This window comes from Condylostylus longicornis, unplaced genomic scaffold (genome assembly GCF_029603195.1).
Source record: "Condylostylus longicornis isolate FDR11 unplaced genomic scaffold, ASM2960319v2 ptg000027l, whole genome shotgun sequence".
In the NCBI taxonomy this organism is placed as follows: domain Eukaryota; kingdom Metazoa; phylum Arthropoda; class Insecta; order Diptera; family Dolichopodidae; genus Condylostylus; species Condylostylus longicornis.
The window spans coordinates 8733098-8745920 of record NW_026577996.1 but is presented as its reverse complement, the minus strand read 5'-3'; the positions used below and the strand labels follow the sequence as shown (position 1 = coordinate 8745920).

General features: G+C 21.9%; 1 protein-coding gene across 2 annotated transcripts in view; it reads right to left on the bottom strand.

The window, feature by feature from the left end:
• Positions 1–1023: 1023 nt before the first annotated feature.
• The window catches only part of LOC129607209 (sestrin homolog), a 118378-nt gene continuing 106578 nt past the window's right edge, over positions 1024–12823 (bottom strand). Inside the window, exons 3-9 of one of the 2 annotated variants that reach the window (XM_055518011.1) lie at positions 2824–3006; positions 2570–2744; positions 2371–2502; positions 1905–2223; positions 1633–1816; positions 1446–1556; positions 1024–1198 (exon numbers count right to left, since the gene is read on the bottom strand). In XM_055518011.1, the coding sequence (XP_055373986.1) occupies positions 1112–1198; positions 1446–1556; positions 1633–1816; positions 1905–2223; positions 2371–2502; positions 2570–2744; positions 2824–3006 (1191 nt within the window). In that variant the 3' untranslated portion in view covers positions 1024–1111. The remainder of the gene's footprint in view (positions 1199–1445; positions 1557–1632; positions 1817–1904; positions 2224–2370; positions 2503–2569; positions 2745–2823; positions 3007–12823) is intronic. The other variant, XM_055518010.1, reaches the window with a different exon arrangement.

Below are 12823 nucleotides of genomic sequence, written 5' to 3'. Positions count from 1 at the left end.
TTTAATTTAAAATTAAATATTTCGATTTTTAATTTAAAATTTGAATTACAAATTAATTCTCTAATTTGTAATAAATGAATTGGACTCATTTTAAAATATGAAAAAAATTTTTAATTTGTCTAAAATATGACAATAAAAGCTTTTAAATTTATTGATAATAAAAGAAAATTTTAATCTTAAATAAATTTACAATATTGTTTTTTATATTTAAATTTTATTCTTATAATTTTTAAATAAATTTAAAGAAATAATTTTATGAAAATAGAATAAATAATTTGAAATTTTAAATAAAATTTTTCTTTTAAAACAATAAGAAATTAAAATAATTAATTTGAAAAGAACAATAATAATTAAAGTTATGGAATTTAAATATAAAAATTCTTATTTAATTATTGAAGCTATTTAGTTACAGGAAATCAAAATCAAATTCTTAATTAGAAGAATTTTAAATACAAATTAAAAATAACATTTTTAATATTAATTTTTTGTCATTTTAAATTTTTACTTTTAATTAATTGCAAAATTTTCAACAGATTTTTTAATAAATTTTGTTTAATTTATTAAAATCTTATATAATTATGCATGTATATCTATTTAATATATATATATGTATGTATTGATGAATTAATAAAAATTAAATATACTAAAAAAAATAATTTTTTGTTTAATTTTTTTCTTCTTTTTTAATTTTTAATTCTTATTTAAAATGTATGTGTATATTATGTGTGTGATTACAATATGTTTTTTTTTGTTGTTTTTTTTATTAAATAAAATATTTATAAAAATTTTTTTTATTTTACATTCTTGATATTTTAAGAAAACCTTTTGTTTTCCTCTCTTTTACAAATAATGCATTAATTTTTAAGAGTTACAAAATTTTTATTTTTGATTCTCTTAATTAATTTTTTCAATTTATTAATTTTTAAAATTATTTAAAAAATTTTAAAAATAAAAACAGAATATGAAAATTTATTAAAAAAAAAAAAAAAAACAAATAACTAAGTTATTAGTTTATGTAAATATGTATGTATATGTATATATATATATAAATGTACGTTAATATTATATATATATATGTACATAATTTTTGTTTAATATTTTTATTATGAGATCATGTCATGTAACGCATTATTTCACGAAGTGCATAAAGCAATTCAGCTTGATTTCGGGCTTCCATTATCATAAGGTTAACATGAACCTAAAAATATGCAAAATATTTAATTATTATAAAAGTATGCAAAATATTTATTCAATATGGTTAAGCGTATATTTTGTATTATTTAATTGTATTTAAAAATATTTTGAGAGAAAAATTTTAAAAATTTAAGATAGTTGATTAATTGAGTAATTATTCGAAACATTAAGAGACAGATATAATGGGATTTTAATTTCGCTTACTATAAATAAAAAAATTTCAAAATTATATATATACATATATATATTACCTTTTCACTGTCCAATAATTCACAGAGTATACTGTCATAATCTTTTTTTGTTATTCTTTCTGGAAAACAACATGCTGTCTTAATAAACATTTTAAGAGCTCTTTCCAATAACTAAAATTATAAATAATTTTTTTTTTTTTAAGTTAAATATTCTTATATGTACATATTTATAATATGGGAAACAAACCTGATTTACTTCACCATAATCATAGTCATCATGTCTAATACCATATATGCATTGTATATAATTCCATATGGCACGACGAAATTTTGATGTATCGACATTTTTAATTCCAGCCATTGTAAAATATGTTAAATTATAGGCACAGCGAAATTTATTATCCAATAAATAACCAACATCATCATACAGCCTAAAATTAAAAAAAAAAAAAAAATATTATTATTAAATAAAAAAAAAAAAAAAAAATTAAAAATTCTCTTCTATTTATTTTTAATTACCCATTGACTAGAGAATAGCCATGATCATCCCATGAATAATCTTGAATTCTAAACGTATCTGGTGTATTATCTACATCACGTCTAGCAAAATCTTTATATATAAAACTAGGATCATCAATATAATGGCTAATAATCGGTGGGACTTCAACAGGTTGTTCAGCAACTGTTGAAGCTAATTCAGCTGTTTGTAATTCAACTTTTTTGAAACGACTGCTTAATTCAGCTTCACTACATTCATCTTCTCTTTCTGATAATAATTTCATACGTTTCATTATTATTTCAACACTAACTTCTTGTTGTATTGGTGGTGAATTTGAACCTATTGTTAAAATAAAAATGATATTGGTATATAAATATAAAAGACTTAAGTGAGAAACTTTTAAATTTCTTTATTTTGTTATATAAAATATTAATTAAATATTAAAAGAATTTTGAAATATTTGTTTAAGAAAAATTTTTTACTAACCATTCATGGAACCATTTGAAGCCAATGAATCACTACTATTTGCTGTTGATAATGGATTCATATTATTATTGAAACTACTATTTTGAGCAATTCTAAGTGAAGGTCTACTTGATCGACTTGCATTTCTTACGTCTAATAATAAAAAAAAAATAAATTTAATATAAATATTATTTAATTTATTAAATTCTATATTAACAACCTTGTGCAGTCTTCTGTGATGGAGTTTTATTTTTTGAACTAGATGAATTATCCAAACGTTGTGTTAAACCACATGAAAATACAAAGGATGATAAAGAATGAAAATGTGTTAATATAACAATTGCATGTACAACTTCTGATAATGACCAACTATGTTGACCACAACGTGTAAGGCACTGTAATATTTGAAAAAAAGAACAAAAATTAATTTAAAATAAAATAATATAATTATAAAATCAATTAAAATATTAATACCTCAATATGTTGTTTACGAAGAAGCCAAGGCCTATGTGCTAATAATTTATTAATATTATAAATAGCACGTAATTTTGTTGGTATATATTCTAAACCACTTAACCATTTTGGATCACCACCAATATGTAAAAATTCTTTTTCATACATTTTAACAAGATATGTGCATTGATGTCGTGCGGCAGCCTGTTAAAAGATTGAAAAAAAAAAAAACAATTATTTTAATAAAATGAATTTTAAAATTAAAATTTTAAAAGTAGTTTAAATTTATTTAATTAATAAAACCGGGAAAATGTATAGTATTGCATTGAGTTTTCGGATTGTTATCGATTTTAATACCGAATTTATATTTTAAACTAGAGCTAAATTTAGGAAGTCCTTTGAATCACATTCTTATTTAGATTGTTCCCTGATTCAGGAAGCTAAGAAATTATAGCATTTCCGTAGATATCGGGAATTTCCATGACAATTTTTAATAATCCAATCAATTAAGACCATAAATTTTTGAAACAAATTAAGAAATTCTGAATTTTTTCAAGGCTCCCCTACACTGAATTTTTATAATAACAAGCCATTTGATCATTTTACAATGGTATGATTTTTGTTAAATTAAGAAAATCAGAAGATTTATCATCAAAAATATCTTATTATTTTATTTATTATTTTTTTTTTTTTGGCAATAATATCACCTAACATTTTAATTATTTTTCGCACAATTTTAACATTACAACTTTAAATAAATTTGCCAAAAAAGAAATTTTATTTTGAATTTTTAATGAAATTAAATTATGTAGCTATGCAATTTGGAAAGTCTCTCGATATTTATATATATATATATATGCATTTATGTGTATGTACATTTAAAAATATTTTCGAAAATAAGAAACAAAGAAATTATGTGAATTCATGAAATGTGTGTGTAATTGTTTATTTTAAAAAACAAAAAGAAAGTTCAATAAATTTTCTTTTAAAAACAACAAAATACACAAGAACATGGGAATTATATCGTATATTTATAGTTATATCGTATATTTATAAGTATATTGTATATTTATAATTATATCGTATATTTATAATTATATCGTATATTTATAAATATATCGTATATTTATAAAAATACCGTATATATATAATTATATCGTATATTTATAAACATATCGTATATTTATAATAATAACGTATATTTATAATTATATCGTACATTTATAATTATATCGTATATTTATAATTATACCGTATATTTATAATGATATCGTATATTTATAAATATATCGTATATTTATAAATATATTGTATATTTATAATTATATCGTATACTTATAATTATATCGTATATTTATAATTATATCGTATATTTATAACAACACCGTATATTTATAATAATACCGTATACTTATAAAAATACCGTATATAATTTTATCGTATATTAAATAAAATTTTATTGTACTATACCCGTTTGAGCAAACTTAAATTATAAACGGATACTATTACTATAATGAGTAGTATATATGAGAGATAGATAATGAGTAGTAGATATAATATATTATATGATATCGTATATACTACTCATCTGTTGTAATAGATGTTGGATATTAATATTTAAGTAAGTAACCTCATACTATTCAATAATTTCGAAGGAGGCTCTTTTGAGAATGGTTCCGCTTAATATTCGCCTTAAAGGCGAGACTACGAAGGATTATACGTTGTGGATTTGCCTGAAAGTCAGATTTGGGACGAGGTGGACCATCAATGTTGACTCTCCGTTGGGTGTAGTTATGTACGGCGAGGACGTAAATATTACAAGTGCTGTAGGACACTACCCATCAATACTTTAACCTCAGACATATATGATATTGAATTATGTGCTCTGGAAGGTATCAGAAGGAGCCTCACGAGGAGCAGAAACTTTATTTTGTCGAACAGTGGGGTTGTTTTCTTTTATACACTACATCGAACGAGAAGGTTTCAAGTTCGATGTAGTGTATAAAGGGAATGCACCTGGCATTTTGACTAGATATAAATAGGTAATTTTAAATGTGAGTGCCGATATACTATAGCATAGGAGAAAATCAGAGAGCTGAGGTGTTGTCCATGTTAGAAGAAAACTTTTTATAGGCAAATGTGAATCGGAAAAATTTTACATTTTATTACTTTATTTCAGCTTGTTATAATCGTATATAACAAATTAAAATTTGAGAAACGCATTTTTAAATAAATGCATAAGAGGAGGTAAGACAAATAACAGAGGTAAATAAATAAATGACAATTACTTTTAAATATAATTAAAATTTATCATTTCAATTTAAATTAAAATTTCATCTTCTTCTTCAAAGTTGAAAAAAAAAATAAATAAATAAATAACTTGTGTGTCACACCGATTTAAATTTAAATAGTCATTTGATTTTCATTTATTTCACTTTTAATTTAGTTTATTATATTTTAAAAAATTTGTTAAATTTTCTTAAATATATATTTGTTATTTTAAAAAATAATCACTGGCGGGCGGGCATTTTCAATTTGTTGTTTTTATAATTGTTTCATTCATTTCTCTTCTATATCTTATATTTTATTTTTCAGTGTATATCGAGGCACAGTTATAAATATTTGCATTAAATATATGCATTAAATCACTTAAATAGTATTCGTATAAAATAATATATATAGATGCACCTGTTGTTTTTCACCAACATAAAAATTGAATATCGTAAGTGAATATACGATAAAAATGCAATTATTAAATTTTGAATTAAACAATATATAGATTATAGTGGGATCGCACAAATTATTCTTTAAAAACTTGTGATTCTAGAGCAGATAATTTGTATATTGTTTTGATTCTAATATTGGTGCTTATCTTTGGTATATTAATACTCATGATATATATGTTTGTGCCGTTGCCAACCCTCATTCTTCTTAATATTTAATAAAAAAATTTTCAATTTGAATTAAATTTCGTTTAGTCATCGCAATTTATACCTTAAGAATTCGAATAATTTAATGGTATACTCATTCTGTTCATTGTAATTCGAATAATTTAATGATATACTCATTGGGCTCATTCGTAATTTCCTTATATTTCTGTCCTTACAAAATTTATGTAATTAGAATATTAGAGAAATAAAGAAGAAAAATACTACTTAGTATATACAAATGGTAATTTAAAAAATAAAATGATTCCAAGGTTAAAAATATTATAAATTATTACCAAAGTATTGCATATATTTAGGCGAAACTAGGGTAAATATATTGAAATTATGTAAACATAAATAACAAAATAATAGAACAAAAATATTTTAATTTAAAAAAAAAAAATTGGGTAATTAGAACATTTTATTTTAATTACAGTAATAAATTAACAATAATCTAGTTTATGTAATTTTGGTATTTTGATTTTCTTCTAGAATTTAATTTTCAAATTAATTTGTTAACACAAATTTTATGTACTCGTAATTTGGCATTAAAAACACTTAACATGTTCTTTTTACCAACACTATTTTTTTTTCTATTTGAAAATGAGAACTTGTAAATAAATATTTAAATTATAAAAATTAAGAAATTAATATTATTGTATAAGAAATTTGAATAAGTTTTTGTATATAGAATAAAATTTAGAAGAAGGTGTTCTTTTTTTTTATTTTGTTATATTTGTAGTACAATAATTAAATACAAATATTTTCAATTATTTGTGTTGGGGGTATGAAACGAATGTTTGTTGTGATATTTGTAGACCACACAAATATTGTTGGTGTTTTGTTTTATTTCGTAATTTTAAACAAAATTAAAGAATTTCGTTTTGAATTTATTTGAATAATTCGTAATCATTAGAGAATTTTATACTAAATTATATAATAAATTACAATAAACAGAGTACACAATAAAATTATTAGTAATACAATTGTATAACTCGAAAATTTTAATATATTCAGGAATTAGATTTCAAACACATAAAGAATAAATTCTTGAATTTGGCTATAACCATAATTTAACTTTAATTGTTTTACTCCAACATGAAATTTTCTTGTTATCTCAAACCTAATAATTGTAAGATATCTACCTATATGACAGATTTTGGGGAAAATTCTCTATCCAACATAAGAAAAAAACCTGCCAAATTCATATAGTATTAATAATATTTTATTGCAATATTTTGGAAAAATATGGTCTGTGTCTTTTAATTTACACTCTCTATACATTTGTATTGAGCAGTAGAGAAATAGTATTTTAGATTCGATTTTTCGACGGCAATTTATTCGTACTTCTGTAGCTCAGTTGGTAGAGCGTATGCTTAGAAAGTGGTAGGTCACTGGTTCGAGTCCAGTTTTAGGAGAAAAATTTTATTTAATTTTTCTGCCTTTAACTCGTTCCTTTGATTACGTCCATCTGTTCTGCAGTTGTATGATGAAATTTCTATTAAGGTAATAGTATTTCAGAATTTTTTTTTTTTTAAATTATTTAAAAATTTTAAAAATGTAGAATAGATTGTTTTCCCTATAAACTCTTTATTTTTATAGTTTTATTGAGGTTTTTGTTAAAAATAACATTGGCTGATTATAATAAGTTCATATTGATTGATCTACTGACAAATTGATCTTCTATTGTTACCTTTCTCATACTTTAAATTTCTATTACTACTGATTGCATATTATGAAGTAATGCGGGAAATATTAAAGAATTATTGTATACACAGTGAAATCCTTTCAATATGAACCCCTTTAATATTGTGTGTGTCAAAACTCCTGTAACACGATATCTTTCTTAAAACGAATTGATATTTATTTTTTTTTCTAACATTTTGCGTGTATCCGGCAACGCGAATTTTCTCTAACATGATTCTTGCTTTTACGTCTAGTCATACGTGCTGGAGGGATTCGACTGTATTTCAATATTAAGACTATATATTAATTAAATTTTGTAGTCCTAATATCTTTTTGTACCGTAAAATTTTTTGTAGTTATTGCATATATGAAAATTATCTACATAATTATATTAATTATGAATAGTTCAAGTTCTCTCACTTGATTTGCTTTCAGCTGATTAATATTGTCACATACTGTATAAATGTGCTATAAATCTATATTCATTAATTAATAATAAAAAAAAATCTTAAAATCGAGAATCGAGAAAATTCTTAAATAAATAAAAAGTAAATAACTGATGACGTTTTAATTTTAATTTTATTTATTTTCGAATTTCTCTAAATTTTTCTTTTTCTTATTTTTGTGTATTTTTTTGATAAAAATTCTCCATCTGCTGATTTCATTTCCGAAATATCTAATAGGTCAATACCTCCCATTGTGCGCAAATTATTTAGTTATAACAACAAATAGAAAAAATCGCGAAAAAGAAGAAGAAAACGCAAAATTTCTAAAAAGAAAATTTTTTTTTTTTCAAATCAACAAAATGTTGCAGTATTTTTAGATTTTAGAAAAATGCAACAATTCTAAGAAAACACCGTGTAAAAATTCTTATTTTCTATTTTTTTTTTTCCAATTGTTTTTCTTTTAATTTAAAAGCATTGTTCTTTCTTTTCACTGTAGAAATTCTAAAATTTTATACTCGTCATGTGCACCTATAAATATTTTTTAATTTTATTAAAAACAAACAATTTTTTTTTTGTTATTTCAACAATTGCAGTCTATAATTATTTGTTTACAATTTTACATTTTCAGCAAAAATGAAAAATCGAAATTTTTGTTCTGTGCCAACATTTTGTTTTAAAATGAAAAACAAAATTTCTATAAAATCATTTTTCTTTTTGGCTTGTGTTTTTGTGGTTTTTAATTTTGGAATTAAATCAAAAAAAAAAAAAAAATTATCAGATATTTACTAAGTGATGTAAAAGCAGAAAAACAAAATAAAAAATGTGTAATATTGTCGTAGGTAATGAATATGCAATAACAGAACCGAATTCAGGTAGGAAATTCAAGCCCTCAATTGAAAATTTTCTTTATTTTAACAATATTTTAACAAGAGCCGGAGTCTGAGTCTTAAAAAATCTGTAATTAGATATGAACACATTTTTTTCTAATAAAGACTTAATTATAAAGCTGAACAAGAGATTTATTAATAGGAAATTGGCGAATTCTAATAATATTAATAATAAATTAAAAATTTTATGGCAAATTTAGAAAACTGTTAAAAACGGTTTGAAAATTGGGTGAAATTTTTCAATAAACGCTTGAAATACAAGAAAATATAAGATCAAAAAATATTAAAATATGTCTGCAAATCTTAAAATGAATCTTATTTATTGTTCGCCTAAATATATGCAATATTAAATTTTAGGTAATTTTGTGTATTTTTATCGTCTATTATTAAATTTAATTCTATTTAAACATTTGAAAACTTTCAAAGAGAAGGCAACACATTCCGATTGCGATTGACCGTTTTTCATGGGAATTAGGAAACGCATAACGGGTAAATGCTGTAGAATAAATTTTAGGGAGTGAGGGTAAAAAACTTCGAAAAAAATTTGTGAGATGTGGGCAAGTATGTACTATGTGATTATGTGTATTGGCCCCTTGAGTTTCTTACATTATCTACTTACAAGAAGAAATGGCATTTTCAACTAACTTTATTGAAAATTATTTGAAACAGATTGATAGCTTCGAATTTTGAACTTGAATGGGAGGCATTTTGCCGACGACTGCAGCAGAATCTCATAAGTCCACCTCTGAATAAATTTTCTTAAATTGTGTTTGTGTGCATGTGTACATAAATTTTTTGAAAAATTAAAACTATTGTTTATTTAATTTTAATGTAAATTTAAAATTTAAATGAAATTAAAATGAAAATGAAGAAGAGATGGTTAAATTATGTCAAAAGTTTAAGAATTACTTTCAATAAATTTCATCAAGAAAACAAATTATTTAACATCTGTTTAAAATGTAATAATAACAAATAATCATGAGAGAGAGAGACAGAGAGAGAGAGAGAGAAACAGAAAGAGAGTTAGACGAAGAAAGAAAGAAGAAAAAGTTTTTAGAATTTTCCTTTTTTTTTTTGTATTTCTTCATTTGTTTTGTTTTTTCTATGTAAGAAGGTGAGGGTGAGGTGTTAGCCTCTTTTGAAAATTTTTTGTTTTTCTGATATATATACAATATATATAAATACATGTAATCATGTATATATATATATATATACACATATTATATATGAGTTTAAATTAAAATTTAAATAAAAATCTTAAAATATTGCAAAATTTATAATAAATAAAAATGTTGCGTAAAATTTTTGTAATGGCAATAAACGTATTCAGGGATACAATAAGATTTATATACATACATACATACATACATATGTATATATAAAAATTTTAGTATATTTTAGAAAAATTTTTAGTATTTAATAATGTAAAAGAGGAAATTATTCGAAAAAAAAAAATAATTTTAACAAGTGTTAGAAAATATGAGATGCTTTAGAAATAAAAAAATATTTTGTCCTTACTCATTTTATTTACTCATTTTACTAAATAATTTTTCAATTTTTTGTATAATAAATGTTTTAATAATTTTAATGATCTGTTTATCTATTATATAGTTTATTATAGTTGAAATATTTTATTATTCAAAAATAGAACTAGATCATAAATTAAATTTTTAATTGGTCAAATAATTTTTGAATTTTTTACTCATTTTTAATTTCCAAGATTGTTTCATTAGTAAAAATAATTTATTGCAAAATTTAAATAAAAATCTTATTTAAATAAATTATTAAAATTACAAATAATTGTATATACTTATATATACACATATAGCTCTATATTTTTGTTATAAATTATTCTAGAAAGTAATCAAAAAATTTAAAGAAACTCTCGACTATTTATTTTTTCACATGTCAACATTTTCATGTACACATTCTGTGAATGTAATACTGTGAGTGTAATACTGTGATATATGTACATTCTGTGAGTACAATTTATTTTTATAAAATAATTGCAATATTTATTAAGATTTATTAGAATTTACAAATGAACTATGAAATATTGCAAATGAAGAATTTTTTTTTGCAACAATGTTGCGAATAAAGAAATAAAATAAGAAAAAAAATATTAAATAGACAAAAATTTTTATAGTTTGTTTTGATTTCACATTTAACTTTTAATTTATATATTAAAAAAAAAAAAAATATAAATTTTAAATATTTGTACATAATTATATAGTAATTAAGGAATTTGAATTAAATTCAAGGATATTTTTTAAGTTTCTATGTTATGACTGATTTAGTCAATTCTTAAATTTATATTGAATTCATTCATGAAAATACAAGTTGAAAATCGCAATTTAATAATTATTGTATAAAATTTTAAAATATAAATGTTACACATTCGTATTAGAATACAAATTTTATAGGATGTTTCGCATAAGGTGGCAAATAATTTCAGCGATGATTCTTTGATTAATTTCTAACAAAAAAATTGTATTGGTGGGGGTCAGTGAAGATATTCTCATTACAGTGAAGATCCGTGCATTACAGCGAGAGTAACAATCGGAGATATTCTTTTATATGTTATTGATTTACGATCTTACAATCATTTTGAAATTTTTTTTTATGACAATTATATATGACAATTTCCTTTCATAGTTTTGCCAATAAAACTTGTTTAATGTGTTGTCAAAATAACATATGAAAAATTCATAGTTTAATTGTATAAGTTTTTATATTATTTTTCACTTATTTCGCTGGCATTTAAGTGAATTTCATGATAAGTATGACATAAGCATTGATCCTCGTTTCTTTTTACATTTCTTTTACAAAATTTTTCATTATATGAATTAATTATAGCGCTATAAAGTTCAAATATAAAAAATTATTAAAACAATTGTAAATTTCGTAATTAATAATTTCCAAATTAGCCTCTATTATTACTATATGTAGTGTAATTTAAACTTAAATATTAAAACTAATTCTTACTACTAAAATTCAGCTGAACTTTTTAAAAAAATAGTATATATACCGCAAATTCTTTAACGTCAAAATTTTGTTTTCAGTCTGCAAACTGTCTGCATGTAAAAAAAAAATCTACAAATTTGACTCTCAATTGACTTTTTTTAAACGTTTAAGAATTTAAACGCAGTAGAGTATTCGTAAACTCAGACAATTCAGATTTTGTAAAATTTGACGTTTAAGAATTTACCAATACTTTCAAATATCTACTCAATCCGCAATCTACAATTGTACAAGAATAAATTAAAGTCTATATACCTGCAGTACATACATACATATACTTAAATAAATCTCTCTGATGCTGCCAAATTTTAAATAGTTTAAATCATCTATAAAATAATAGTTTAAATCATCTTTATAATTAGAATTGAAATTAAAAATTTGAATACATACATACATAAAATTCTGTTTAATATAAAAATATCAAAGTAATAGCTACTTAAGTACTCAATTGTTTAATTAAGTAAGTATGACTGAGAACGATAATCTTAAATAAGAAATAAGTGCATAACGGTATAAATATTTTGCTCTATAAAAAATTTTAAAAATTAAAATCACAATTTCTTTTTGGATTATTTTTTTTTTTATTAGAAATCATTAAGATTTTTTGCGTTTCTTTTATTTGTTCGCGACATAACAATTTTTATGTTCCCATAGGTCATTTCGATTCATACATACACACAAACGCAATGTGTATTGTATAAGTATGTGATTTCTATTTGTTTTTCAAAAAAATTTTAATATTGTTTTTTTTTAATCTATAAGAAAAAATAAATTGTATTTTTTATTTTTCATTAAATTATTTTATTTTTTAGTATTTGCAACAAAATAATCTGAGAAAAAATTCATTTAAAAAAAAAAATAAATTCATTTTAAAAAACTTTGAATTTCTTTTTTTATCAAAAGTTCTTTTTGACAAGAAAACAATAATAAAAAAAAAAAATAAAACAAATTTCTTATTAAACATATGCGAACATAAATATGTATAGAAAGTATATACAGTACAGCCTGGTTTATATAGAGCACAGAAAAATGTACTCAAAATGAGTTTTCTAAA